The sequence below is a fragment of the Lipotes vexillifer genome, unplaced genomic scaffold (assembly GCF_000442215.2).
Source record: "Lipotes vexillifer unplaced genomic scaffold, Lipotes_vexillifer_v1.1 scaffold395, whole genome shotgun sequence".
NCBI classification, from domain to species: domain Eukaryota; kingdom Metazoa; phylum Chordata; class Mammalia; order Artiodactyla; family Lipotidae; genus Lipotes; species Lipotes vexillifer.
This window is the reverse complement of record NW_006797390.1, coordinates 1,304,958-1,319,971: the sequence shown is the minus strand read 5'-3', so window position 1 is coordinate 1,319,971 and position 15,014 is coordinate 1,304,958. Positions and strand designations below refer to the sequence as shown.

The window sequence follows — 15,014 nt, the reverse complement described above, 5'->3', positions numbered from 1 at the left end:
GAAAGAGTGATCATAGTATAAACACATAACCTAAGGGTTAGGGAGCAAGATTTTTTTTAAGGATTTTAAAATTGAGAGTAAAAATACTTATGATTAGCTGGCTAAAAGAATGTATCATCGGTACTTCCCTGCTGGTCCAGTGGTTAAGGCTTTGCCTTCCAATACAGGGGGTGTGGGTTTGATCCCTGGTCAAGGAGCTAAGATCCCACATGCCTTGCAGCCAAAAAACCAAAACAAAACAGAAGCAATATTGTAACAAATTCAATAAAGACTTTAAAAATGGTCCACATCAAAAAAAAAAAACCTTGAAAAAAAAAAAACCTATCACTATTGGCATGTTTTTAAAATTTTATTGAGATTTTAATACCAGGAACTATGAAAAGTTATTTACTTACATGATCATAATCCTCACGTGTACCCTATGAGGAAGATATTTTCATCATCATTTTTTCAGGTAAGGAAACTAGGATTTAGTGAGGTTAAGTAACTTTCCTAAGGTCATAGTAACTGGCCAAACCACAAGTGCATCTCAAGTTTATTACTAAAGATACATTTGATGAGGGATTCAGTTTTTTTTACACGTATAGGTAATTCTGAATAATCCCGTCACTTTTCTCAAATTCTCAAACAGAAGTATTACCTGAGTAATACTTGAGGATATCTTTTTTTAATATAATTATTGAGGGCCTTTTGTATTAGAATATAAATATTTAACATTATTTGATATTAAATTCGAGTATTTTATACCCTGATGCCTAAAGCCAGTTGGCCTATTTGTGGGGAAGAGGGGTGAAGGCGATGGAGGACACAGAGGAAAGGATATTCATTTCCCCTAGGATGGAAAGAAAACACTTTCCTTCCCATGACAGAGTGGAGATCGGGTAAAAACATGAATTTTGAAGCTAAGTCATTGCTGTCCTGAGGAAGCCGAACTAAATTCCCAGTTACAAAATTCTGCAGTCCTATTTTAATGGAGACTTTTCTTGGGGCATCAGTAGCATTTGATAGAGTCAAGAAGAAAACAGCTTACACATGGAGACGTAAAGTGGTGGCGGAATAGAAAGTTTATGAATATAGGTACAAAAGAAGGAGAGGAAAATCCTAATGCCTGGAAGGTAGTCTGAGGAGTAGATCTGGAAGATTCCAAACACAGTGGACCAAGGAAAGAAACCCTTCAATAGCTATCAGAATTTCCAACACTTGGGCTGGATTGAATCTCATCAGTCTATTTCTTGAATTACCCTAAGTGTGGAAACTTCCTTGCAATTTCAGCAAGAACACATGATAGCCTATTGCCCAGCAGGATTACCACCAGGTCAGGTCATGAATCTTTTGCAGCTGAAACCAACTCCTCCCCACCCCCATTCCTCACTAATACAAATCTCAGCAATGCCCTTGGAAGAACTGAAAGGCCAAAGGACATTCCCGGTGCCTACAACAAATGAAGAGACACTGGAATTCTTAGTAAAGTACATCTTAGTTGCAGTACATCTGAAGGCACTCCTGCCAGTTTCTGTCCTAATTAGGGATCTGCAGTGAACATTGGAAATTCTTGCTCATCCTTATGGCTTTCAAGCACCAAGTGGATTTATTCACAGTAAGGTGGTGGAGTGCCATCAGTGAAAAATAAAGCGGAATGAAGATCTTTCATATACTGGGTGAGGGAGAGTGGGTATACTTTTTCATATGAACCAACATGAGGAAAAATAAATCATCACACAACGAAAAAGCAAAAACCACTAAGGAAATACTGTACTTAGAACATCTTGGCTCTAAAATCATTGGCACAGTAATAGAGATTGTGTCCAACAGATAAAGAAACAAAAAGATGTTTAATTTTTAAAAAGCTGTTTTTCAAAAGACTGTTTTAGCTTTTTAATTGATAAAAAGCATCTCAAACTGCAAAGACGAGTACAATTAATAGAAGCCTTAAAATTTAGAGGTCAGGTTGGATCCATATGGGAGGGAAAAGAAGTTATTTTAAAGCTAACTCATTTAAACTTGGGTCTAAGAAACAGGTACTAACATACAAGTCAAGATAGTGCCTTAGTCTTCTGAAGCCGTATGTACATTGGTGTCCCTCCAAATTGCTAAAGTTGAAAACAACCCATCTGTCACCTGAGCTTTTATAACTTCAAATAATCCCCCTCCAAAAAAAAAATTGTCTTTTTTTAAATTGATCAAACCAACCATCTGATCCAGTTTTAAATGGTTTATTCTGGGCAATCCAGCACAGGGCATAGATCTCGATAGACAGCCCTAACCAATGTCAAGGTGGGTGGACTGTGGAAGAATGGGTTTTGCAGGTGCCCCCCTGGTTTCTGTACTTCAGTTATGAAAGCCCCTGCCTTGGAGGACATGAGGTTTAATCAAGAGCAGCAGACACAACACCTGAACCATCAGAGATTCAACATTATCACGTTCTGTATTCATCCGTGCGTATTTCTACTGGGACCTTTTCTTTCAGTAAAGTTCAAGACAACATGGCTTGAACACTGAAATACCTTCTCAGTTTAAGTTCTAGGCCTAGGGCAGAGCTCAGATATAAGCCTCTTCTGACGTTAGAAACAGGTTATTTGCAACACTCCTGATCTCACATTGAAAAAAAAAAAACCAAAAAACTCATTACTTCGACTATAAAAAGTTTACTTTGGAGGGAAGTGATCAGCAAGAAAGCATGGACAATCATTTTATTTTCCCAATAATTCGGTTCCAGAATAGGATCCAGTTCTCTCCAGATTGCATGAGACTAGCTATGGATGTGATACTAGTAGCTTTTCTTGGATCAAGGCTGGGGTCTCTAACACAGGCTTCTTATGGAAAGGAGAGGCATAGAACTTAAATCTCTAAATGCCATTTTAATAGAGAAAAGACAATAAATACATTGGTAGACAATGCCCAGCCCATAGCCCAGACTTCATCTTTTTATAGTTATTTTCTGTGCTTCTATTATGTGGAATAGGCCCCTACTTCCTTTTTTTTTCAATTTATATTTTTTTAATTTAATTTTTTATTTTTGGCTGTGTTGGGTCTTCGCTGCTGCATGCGGGCTGTCTCTACTTGCGGCTAGCAGGAGCTACTCTTCCTTGTGGTGCACAGGCTCCTCATTGCAGTGGCTTCTCTTGTTGCGGAGCACGGGCTCTAGGCCCACGGGCTTCAGTAGTTGAGGCTCACAGGCGTTAGAGCGCAGGCTCAGTAGTTGTGGCACAGGGGCTTAGTTGCTCCGGGGCATGTGGGATCCTCCCGGAGCAGGGCTCGAACCCATGCCCCTGCATTGGCAGGCAGATACTTAATCACTGCACCACCAGGGAAGTTCCCAGGCCCCTACTTCTTATAGCTTCACCTTTCCAAGATTAGTACATGAGTAGGGAGAACTTAATCCTAATGAGACATTTACGGCTAAATTCCACTCATAAGCACCCAGTGCTATGCATAGTTGCCTAAATCTTTTTTTATCTTATAGGTCATTAAAGAAAAGTTTAGTAACACTGAAATGTAAATCTAAAAACTAAAACTATGCTTACTTCTAATAAGTACAAAGTAATTTTTAACTTTTTCACTGAAAGGGATTCTAAATCAAATTATCCTCAGTACTGAATCTAACTATAACCAGTATAATTAGAACTTCACCTTTCCTAAAACAAGATAATCCCAGTGACAACCATTAGGAACTTTATTTTTTCTTTCAGTTTTATTGAGATATAATTGACACACAGCACTGTTTAAGTTTAAGGTGTACACATAACAATTTGATTTACATATATTGCAAAATGATTACCACAGTAAGTTTAGTTAACATCCATCATCTAGTATGAATACCAAAAAATGATGTCTTTTTCCTTGTGATGAGAACTTTTACAGTCCACTCTCTTAGCAACTTTCAAATATACCATACAGCAATGTTAATTATAGTCATCATACTGTACAGTACCGCCCCAGTACTTATTTGTCTTATAACTGGAAGTTTGTATCTTTTGACCACCTTCATCTAATTCCCCTACCCCCCATCCAGGAAACTTCTTATATAGTGTCCAACATAATGAATGCAGCTTAGAAATCTAAATCTTTATGGAGTTCTGCATATACATGTATCATCATCATCGTGGATACATCAGAGTACCCCACAGCCCTATTCCCTAGAGTAAGGGTATGCTTTACAAAATTCTTATGGTTCTTACATTCTTTCTAGTGTCAGACTTGACCTACTGCTCCATCAAAATTAATTTATAACCCACATCTTTTCAACATTTATTTTCTACGTTGTTTTTGGGTTTTTTTGTTTGTTTGCTTCTACCACTGAATAATTATGGCAACTGTAAATCCTAACAAAAATTTCTTCATTTTTTATGGTTTTAAAAAATGTTTACAATTATAATCTCTAAAATTACTAGCAAAATTATGAATTATTGTATTCAAAATTGTAACATCATTAGCAAACACAATTTTGCCACCTGCTGGCCTTAAGATGTATATACATTTTCAGCTGCTTTTATTTTAATTACTATGTCAACTCAGCACTATATATGCACACAGACATGTCCAAAAATTCTACAAATATGTGATATTCTTTTGTAAATTTTGTTTTTATCTCTGGTGAGTTGGTTGTTTTTATCCTCTCTGACAAGGGACATTATTGTTCATATAATCCTTAGATGCACACACACCCCCCCCCATACAAATTCTGTGTCAAGGTAGACATATACGTATTATTATACACTTAGGGAAATTATTCAGTACCTTTTTATAAATTCAGTTGATTTTTTTTCTTATTCTAGAAAGGTAGTGGCTAGTCTAGCTTGGATCCCTAATGATAGATAGTCTGCTCCTTTGTTTTAAAAGTTATGTCTGGGGCTTCCCTGGTGGCGCAGTGGTTGAGAGTCCGCCTGCCGATGCAGGGGACACGGGTTCGTGCCCCGGTCCGGGAAAATCCCACATGCTGCGGAGCAGCTAGGCCCGTGAGCCATGGCCGCTGAGCCTGCGCGTCTGGAGCCTGTGCTCTGCAACGGGAGAGGCCACAACAGTGAGAGGCCCGCGTACCGCAAAAAAAAAAAAAAAAATCAAGTGGGGAAGGGTAGTTCATGATAAAGGGTATTAGTGAACACACTTCTAATATCTCAGATGAAAAACCAAAAAGGTCAGATTGTCACATATGATTAGAATAAGGACTTGAAGAATGATTGTTTGGAATTCTTAACAAAGATTAAAGAGCTTATGTTGCTCCAAGTTGTAAATCGTTCTCTACTTTCCTTTAACCTTAAATCTCATCCTTGGTGGGAAGTTTACATAACTCCTCTTCTGGTGTTTTCTTGTTTCATCTAGGGAACTATTTCTGATATTGATTCTGTCATGGTACATTGATAACTTCTACTTACTCCCATTTCTTACGAAGTTGGGAAAAGTTCCTGGGTTGAACATCACTTTTACAATGGGCATAACAAAATCAGTATTTAAAAAGAAACCTGACATTGAGGTTGTTGACATCAAGTGGAAAATAAACATTTGGATTTCATTGAGTGCTTCCATCTATCTTGAAATCACATACAATGATGAGAATATATCCTGGTAAATCTCTACAGTGTCACAGAGCCCATTCATGAACATCTCTGAAAAAGACTGACAAACTTCATGTACTAAGAAGAGTGGATTTGAGGAACATTCCTTCAGAATCAGATTCATCCTAACTCCAGGTCTACTCACTATAATTCTGTTAATGAATGCTGGGTATTATTTTATTTTCTTACCTACTAGCTCACACTATTAACACCTACAGAGCTAGCAGTTAACAGAAACAAATAGATTTTTTTTTAAACTGCTACTTGAGTAATTATTTTGTTGTTGTTGTTTTTTTAAAATTAATTAATTTATTTATTTTTGGCTGTGTTGGGTCTTCATTTCTGTGCAAGGTCTTTCTCTAGCTGCGGCGAGCGGGGGCCACTCTTCATCGTGGTGCACGGGCCTCTCACTGTTGCGGCCTCTTTTGTGGCGGAGCACAGGCTCCAGACGTGCAGGCTCAATAGTTGTGGCTCGTGGGCTCTAGAGCACAGGCTCAGTAGTTGTGGCGCACGGGCTTAGTTGCTCCGCGGCATGTGGCATCTTCCCAGACCAGGGCTCGAACCCGTGTCCCCTGCATTGGCAGGCAGACTCTCAACCACTGTGCCACCAGGGAAGCCCCCTAGTAATTCATTTTTTAAGCTAATACAGAACATACACCATTGATTGTAGCTTTGAACTGAGAGTATTTCCGAACCTGATTTTGGTATTTACCAAATGTGATAGAACTTTTAGCTTTATGTCCTCAAATTAGTAAATATATATATACTCTATTTCTTCTCAGAATAAACATGTACGTCATTTAATTTTAGCAAGTCTTAATAAGACCTTTTGGAAATTATATTTGTTCTACCAAAGCTCTAACTAGAAAAGCTCACATTTTTCCTACTGCTAATGACATAAAGCAAGAAGTATCTACATAAAGCCAGGTTGGAAAAAAAATAACAAGGAATATCTACTCTCCCTTCTAGCCCCTCAAAACACCTCAAATACTGTTGGTCTGTGACAGAAAAAAAGGCTCCAAAAGGAGCAGAATATGACTCGCTGCATTCAATCTTCCAGCTTCGGGAAGTCAAATTTATGGAATTTGACAAAATAACGCTCAGTTGTTTCACAAAATGTATGCTACTTTATTTAGGAAAATCCAATAGTCTTTCTTTCTGGCAGAAATATCTCAAAATTTTGTTTTGCAATTAGCAATCTTTTTCCACAAAGATTAATTTGGTTCCAAATGCAAGAAACCCAACTAAAATTAACTTAAGTAGAAAAAATGGAACACGCATATAACAGGGACCTCAAATATGACTGGATTCAGTGGCTCAAAAATGTTATCAAAAGGCTTTAATCCATCTCTAGCTCTTTCCATGTGTGGCTGCCAAAATGACTGCCAGCAGCTCCATATGCCATCCCCTCATTTTAGCAATTCATTCATATATTTTCCTATGGAAGACTTCCACTTGGAAGACACTGACTAGATATGCTTTAACCACATGCCAGTTCCTCAGCCAGTCTCTATGACTGGCCTAGACATACACCAACCCCAGCTGCCTGGGGTTTGGGCAGTTATGATTAGAAGCTTTAATGGGATCACACGTTTTGAGGTAGTTTCCCCCAAGACAAGGATTTGACAGGTTGGCCAACATATCAATACCTGTCCTACAGTTTCAGCACTAATCATACCACTTTTTTTTTCCTTTCTCTTATTTTACTCCATTTTGGATGGTGAAAAGATTCTAAACTATTCTCCTTATGCTCCCATCTTTCCTGGAACTTCCTTATCTCAAAAATTTGTCTTTCAGTTCACGTCTACAAGTTCCCTACAACCAAAGATGCAATTCGTCTGACTCTGGGAACTTGAAATTATTTGAAGGTATATGGGTTTTCTTACTTCCTGATTACTCGCTTTGGATTTTAAGTTCTGTAAAGTGTTTTTCTGCACTACATGTTCTCCTCTTCATAGCTAATATTGATGGTAGAATGAACTAGGAAGCCCCATATCCCTTCATTTATTACAAGAAATAAAAAATAATCTATTCCTGAATTGGCAACATCTATCATAGATAAAACAACAGAAAAACTACATCCTGCACGGTGACTCTAATAATATAATATAAGCCAGGCTGAGGAAATGGGTAAGTTTCGTTAACAATTTATTTCTTTGAGTCTCTTGCAAGAGTTGTTGAATTGGAAGGAGCAAGATATTAACAGGAGGAGATGTTCTTATCTGTTGCTGTGCAATAAATTATCCCCAATTTAGCAGCTTAAACCAATAAACATCTATTTGTTTCACGGTTTCTGTGGGCTACGTGTCCAGGAGCAGCTTGGTTGGGTGGTTATGGTTCACGGTCTCTCAGGAAGTGGCAGTTGCACGGAGCTGTGGTCCTCTCGAGGTCCACCAGAGGAAGACCTGCTTCCACGCTCACTCATAGCTGCTAGTGGTCCTCAGTTCCTAACCACGTGGATTCAGTCACAGTCTGAATGTCCTCACAACATGGCAACTAGGTTTCTTCTCCCCGGGCTGCCTTATGAAGGGCAGCTTGCTTCCCCCAGTGAAAGCTATGCTTCAACAGAGTGAGAGAGCAGAGGTGCGATGGAAGTCACTGTCTTTTCGTAACCTAATGTCACATATCACTTCCCAGTATTTCTGCCCTAATCTATTCACTAGAAGCCGTCAATATGCAATTAAAATATATTAACCAGCATAATAGTACGCCCAGAAGCTTTAGGAAAATCTAATCAAAGTTTAATTAATTGTGTCTTAACACAGTTTAAGACACAGTTAATCACTGTTTATTTGCTAATTACATCATCAGAGTGCTTATTTAACTCAGTGGACACATCAATTCTTCCAATTCCCATGAGCACTTCCTAGACCATAGGGACCCAATATAATTCACTCACTCTCTCAGCACAAGTTTGTCAACTATGTCAGTGCTCATCTTTTCTGCTATACCCACCCTTTAGTGTTCCAGGCAAACTAGTGCATGATAAAGTTTAAGAAGATTACATTTCTGTCACATTCAGAGAGCTCATCACTCCTCTAGAAAGAAGGGAGATGTGGTTGTTGAAGGAGCTGAGGTATGAAATGCACATCAAACTACAAGTGTAAGGAAAAAACTGGGCAATTTTAGGCAAGAAAGTGATATGATGTAATTTATATTTTTCTATCACTCTGGCTGTTGAGTGGAAAACTGATATGGAGTGTGGCAGAGGGCAGGAATGTTACCAAGGCCAGCTGAGAGGCTGTTACAGTCCTCCAGGAGAGAAAGAATCATAGCCTGGACTACATTCTTGGGTAGAGATTATGGATGCACTCATAGTGGGGGTATATTCTGAAGGTCCAGCCAACTGGACTTGCTAATGGGCAAGGTGGTGGTGGGGGGGTGAGAGGTCAAGAATGACTTCCTATTTTGGAACAAATGGCTGAAACAACTGTCGTTAACAGAGAAAAGATTGAGGGAGAGCGGATTTTAAGGAAGGAAATCAGAAATTCTCTTTGGGACTGTTAATTTAAGCATACATACTAGGAGGCAAGTGCATTGCTTGAGAGCTTCCATTCATTTTCACGTGCCTAAACTCCTGCTGCGGCCTTGTTCTTTGCACTCACCCCACCCTTCCTGACTGACAGGCTTCTCTTTCAGTTCTTCCATTTCCTCTATTTTCCTTGTGCCTGGTGAGTTCAGAGCTTATATTTATCCTGTCATAGCACACTAATCTCTTTCCTCCATGGTTGACATTGGAGAAGGTTAGTGAAAGGTCCTGAACTGAGTGATATTTTGAAGAATTACCTGCTCTCTTCCAGTCCTCACCAAGCCAAAGGGAAGCCCGCCTTCCAGCAGGACCGCCCCTTCCGCAGCCCACACACAAGTCGGCTGCCACTTCCCTCTCTTCCTTACCTCTGACCCTCCTTTCCCACCTGAAGGTTTACCAAAAGCCACCTGGTCAGGACTGTTCTCCACTTTCCTTTCCAAATTATTGTCTGAGGAAACCAGAAAAAGTCATCCCAATACCATAAGAGGACCTGTTCATCCCAAGAAAGTACTCTTTTTCTCCCACAAAGCCCAGTTGGAACTATTCTGCTTTGCCACATAGCTTTCCCACATTGCCAACTGTTGATACAGTCCCCTTTCTGGAATACATCCATAATTATGCCACGAAAAGAAACCCATCTGCCCAGTCTCCTTGCAGTGACAAAGTTATCTGTAGCAAACCCCACTGTATCAGAAAGCCTTCCTGTAATATTATCTGCAATCCTTCAGAAAAGCCCAGACCCAGACACTCATATGCATTGCAGGTGACCCACTCATGCACAATAGTCAAGGACATGTTCTTTAGGATTTCCAGCTACATGGCTCTCCCTAAGATAACACAAACACACCATCATAAAATTTCACTGCACAAAAACTGAACAATTACAAAAATCCAACACTAGTTCTGAAATAAGTGGCAGCGCTTCCCTGGTGGCGCAGTGGTTGAGAGTCCGCCTGCTGATGCAGGGGACGCGGGTTCATGCCCCGGTCCGGGAGGATCCCACGTGCCGCAGAGCGGCTGGGCTCTGCGGACATAAGCAGACAACTACTAAATATAACATAATAATTAACTGAAAAGAAGAATGCAGGTAATTAAAAAAAATTTTTGGAAACACAATACTTGTTGCCAAATCTGAAATAAAAGCAACAAGCTAGTGAAGAGGAGAAAGGCCTGATTTAGATGATCAAATAAAGGAATTCCTCCAAAATGCACAGCAAAAAAAGATAGATATAAGAGGGGGAAAAAAACCAAGGAGAACTGATTCCAGATAAAATATCAACAAATAAGATTCAGGTAGAGAATGGGGAGATATGAGTGCCAGAATTTTGAAGAGAAAACATCCTCTGTTAAAAAACAAAATGAGAAAACAGATTCTAGCACAGAAACTGATTGAAAAACAGAAGATCCATGAAATGCAATTGAGGCTTTAAAGGGAGTATCAGACTATCTTATTGGCGTGCATAATCGCAGCCTCTATATTATCACTGGGGGGGGAGGGTTAAAAATACTTTCTAGAAGAAATAAAACCCAACCAAAATCTTACAGAAGATTCTAGAAAAGAGAAGCAGCATGGAAGAAGTCTTAGGGACATAAAATAACATGATCCATGATCCATTCTAGGAACTATGTATTTATTCATTTCTTCTGTCCTGGACCCCCTATGGTAGATTCTGTGTCTACATTTGCATTTATTAAATTTAGGCCTAGATTCTGAGGCCTAGTGGTCTTGTTTTACTCCCACCCACATTTAATATATAAATGTGCTGTGCCCAAAATGGGCAAGATTGTATCCACGTGTTACTCCTGGTCCTGTCACCTTGAGAAAGCACGTTAATATAAGGAAAGTGTTTTATGAAGAAAGAGGGCAGAAGTACACTAAGATATGACACTGAAATACCCCAGCACTTAACCTAAATTAGCATTGGGGTTAAGGGATCCTAGGGAGAACAGAAGGGCCTCGTGTATCTTGAGTTTGCAGTTGATCCTCAGCACAAGAGCAACCCTGCCACTCCTTCACATCCTCCTCCCTTTGCAAAAGCATCACAGATGGTGGCTGATGGGATAACTCAGGGGATATATGGGGTGTGGCTGGAAGTGTCCATTTCCCTGTACAACAGTTGTGAGCCCTGAAGGTTTTGGAATGTACTTTGCACTTCATCTTCTGCTTCTTTTCCCAGAGGGCAACAATGAAGGCTTTCTCAACCTCATTTCAGGTAAGGCTCAATTAATCCTCCATCATCTTTCTTTTTTCTCGTTAGCAACTTTTCAGTTCTCTGTTGTCCTATTATCATCATTCTCTTGTGAAGAGCTGATTAAAGTTAGTACCCCTAAAGATTTAGGCAATCCTGGGCTTCCCTGGTGGCGCATTGGTTGGGAGTCTGCCTGCCGATGCAGGGGACACGGGTTCGTGCCCCGGTCTGGGAAGATCCCACATGCCGCGGACCAGCTGGGTCCGTGAGCCATGGCCGCTGAGCCTGCGCGTCCGGAACCTGTGCTCCGCAACGGGAGAGGCCGCAACAGTGAGAGGCCCGTGTACCGCAAAAAAAAAAAAAAAAAAGATTTAGGCAATCCTTTTCTAATCTTGATTTTGGGGACCATGAGCACGGCCCTAATTTGAGTACAGAGATGTCTAGCTTAGATGACACAGGAGTGCCCTCAGGCCAGAAATGACTGTTGAGAGAGGACAGCAAGGGAAGCTGTCCACATTCTGACTCCTCCAGTGTACTCAGAACCAACTGCTTCCTTCTTCCTCAATGTTCTTCTCTTTAAATATGTGGTTTAGGAAAAATGAAAAGAAACTAGGTATGGTTCCTTTTTCTCTGTGCTTCTCCTCTCAACTATGTCCCTGTGCTTAATTAAAATTTGGTAAAGTTATTTAGTGAATCCTGTGTGGGTCATCACTTTGCCTCTCTCTCTGTCTCTCTCTCTCTCTCTTATTATTATTATTGCTTCACCTGCTCTTAGAGCCAAAGAGTTCCACATATACACTCAACAGGCCAGATTTGGAATCACAGTTGGCAAGCTATGTCAGTGACCCAAAATATAACTGGCAACATAACTTCCATGGATAATCCATTTGCTATCTTCTGTCCTAGGAGGCAGCCTCTGGGAATTCTAAGATACCCAACACCTTCTTTTTTGCCAAATTTAAGGCACATATTTGTCTCAAGAGCAAAGAACTAAGACTCAATATCACTAGTATGTGGGTGAACAGGAGTACTGCAAAAAGGAGTAGGAAGTTGGTAGTTGAGAGGCAGGTTCTGGAGGAAGAGACTCTCTGATAAGGTCATCAGAGATCAAAATGAGAGGGCAGCCATCCGTCACCTAGTTCCTCTATCCTTGTGCCATACCTTACAGATGTAAACAACTCAAACTCAGCTGAGGAGTTTCCAAGACCATCTCCTGGATGACCTGGAGGGCCACCACCTAGACCCCCTCCTAATGGTGAAAACCAAGGTGATGGACCTCAGCAGGGACCCCCCGCACAAGATGGTCAACCTCAGCAGAGACACACTTCTACAAGAGGGTCAACCTCAGCAGAGACCACCCCCACCAAGAGGTCATCGTCATCGCCATTCTCCCCCACCTCCTCCTGGGAAGAATCAGGGAACACCATCCCCAGGACGTGGACCACAAAGCCCTCCCCAAGGCCCACCACCCCAGTAATCTGGAATTCAATGACAGGTATGATTCAAGCTCACTCTCCATCAAGGGCCCTAACCCCTGCAGGTCTCAAACTTTACTGTGTCACTGAATCAACTGAAAATATGTAGTAATTGCATAGTCCTGGACCCCAGTTCTAAAGATTTCAGATATTCTGGAATAAAACAGCAAGATCCTTTATTTTTAACATGTTATCCAAGGCGATTCTGATTTTGAGAAACACAGACCATAAACTGCCTTTTTCCCAATGATTACCTGTCTTAAAGTGGGCTGGTAATGAGCAAGTAGAGCAGTGTTCTCAATGACTTCCCATCTCAAGTTTCCACCTGACCAGGCTTCTCAGCTCCAGTGTCCCTACTAAATGATACTTTAATTTCACGCTGCTAAATTTATCTAGCTTTTAAAATATTTCGTTTTGAATTAGTATATGTTCAAGGTAAAAAATAACTGAACAGAAAAGTATGAGGCTAACTCTTAAAGGCATTCACATCCTACTTCCCCACAAGCCAGCACAATTAACTCTTTTGAACATCCTCTGGAAATATTTATGCCCATATAAACATATATAACCTTTTTATCCACAAGTTATATCATTCTTCATATGCAGATCTATAAGTTGCTCATTTCAGATAACAAACCTCTTAGATAACATCCTTATCAATTCACAGAGCTATATGGATCTATTTGGTCTTGGTTTTGCTTTTCTTTTTAATTGTATACTATTCCATCGTCTGGCTGTGCCATGATTTCTTTAACCAGCTCTGTTTCAATGGGCATTTAGACTGGTTTCAGTTTTTCACTACTATAAAACAGACTGCAGTAACTATTTCTGTAAATATATATTTGAACACCTTAAATAGCAACCTAAGAAGAATCATTTTCTATCTTGTAAGCAACAATTTAGAGCCCATTATCTGTTAGGTGCATAAAAACTGTAAACCGAAAGAAATTTGGAAGGAAACCGGAGAGGGTGGAAGGAGAGAGAGAAAATTGTGGGCTCTTGCCTACTTCCTTTCAGTGTGATCTGCAGGGATTAGAAACCACCTGCCAACCTTCTATGAACTTTCTTTTTTGCTTTTCAGAGCATGAGTATGAAGATACCAGTCCTTCAGGAAGCCATGACATTGGAACAAGGCATCTTCAATTTACCAATGAAATAATCAGCATCCAATTTCTAAGTGCCATGTCTCATCCTGGGTGTTTGTGAGTCTGAAATCTGAGAGCCATGAACCCAGCATAGGAACATCCAAGACCCCTTCTCACTGATGTTTCCAGCAGGCTTCCTCCTGGACCAACTTCCTAGAAAACATTTTCCCTTCGTTCTTTGTTTGGGGACAGGAATGTGTATCTCCTTTTCTACCTGCTATTGCCTCCTTTCCCCTGACACCTTTATTCATAAGCCAGGTGCCTGTTTCTCTCTTTCTACAGCACTAATGCAATGTTTTTATTATTTTCACACCTTTTACTGAGATTCTAGTAATTTTAGGGAAATAAGGAAAATATTGCAAATGTGAAGAAGCTGCACAGGCTGAGGGAATCATTAAAATTTCCAAACTAACTGATCCTGTTAAAGATAAAAAAGAGATGTGGCTCTAGGTCCCTACTCCTTCAAGCCTACTATACCCCTTTTCCCCTTTTGGGGCATTTCTCAATTTTCCTCCTCCCTAGATCCCCCACCTTTGTTAACAGAATCTGAGTGAATTTCATAAAGGAGGTGGTATGCTGTATTCTAATTGGAGTTCTTCAGACATGAGTTTAATCTTATCTCTTTTTGTTTTCTCTGGACTTTTAGCAAGCTATTTCAACTCTCAGAGCCTTAGTTTCCTCACCCGTATAATGAGGATAATAATAATACCTACCCTAGAGGACGAAGAGTAATGATTAGCACATGTAAAAACCTAGCGGAGAATGCCTTCACCACTTCCTAATAATTGTTGTGGGGAAGAACAGTACACATGAAACTAAGAAATTAAGTACTCCCAAATTAAAACTGTTCAGACTGCTACGGCAAAATATCAAATTACAGGACTTCCCTGGTGGTGCGGTGGTTAAGAATCCGCCTGCCAATGCAGGGGACATGGGCTCGAGCCCTGGTCCAGGAATATCCCACGTGCCGTGGAGCAGCTGAGCCCGTGAGCCACCACTACTGAGCCTGCGTGCTAGAGCCTGCAAGCCCGCGTGCCACAATTACTGAAGCCCGCGTGCCTAGAGCCCGTGCTCCACAACAAGAGAAGCCACCACAATGAGAAGCCCGCGTACCACAATGAAGA

At 40.5% G+C, this 15,014-nt stretch overlaps 1 protein-coding gene across 1 annotated transcript in view; it reads left to right on the top strand.

Annotated features, from left to right (window-relative positions):
• SMIM10L1 (small integral membrane protein 10 like 1) overlaps nt 1–13,904 on the top strand; it is a 17,782-nt gene extending 3,878 nt beyond the window's left edge. Inside the window, exon 2 of the mRNA XM_007469495.1 lies at nt 13,827–13,904. Coding sequence (XP_007469557.1) covers nt 13,827–13,904 — 78 coding nt within the window. The remainder of the gene's footprint in view (nt 1–13,826) is intronic.
• The last annotated feature ends 1,110 nt before the right edge of the window (nt 13,905–15,014 follow it).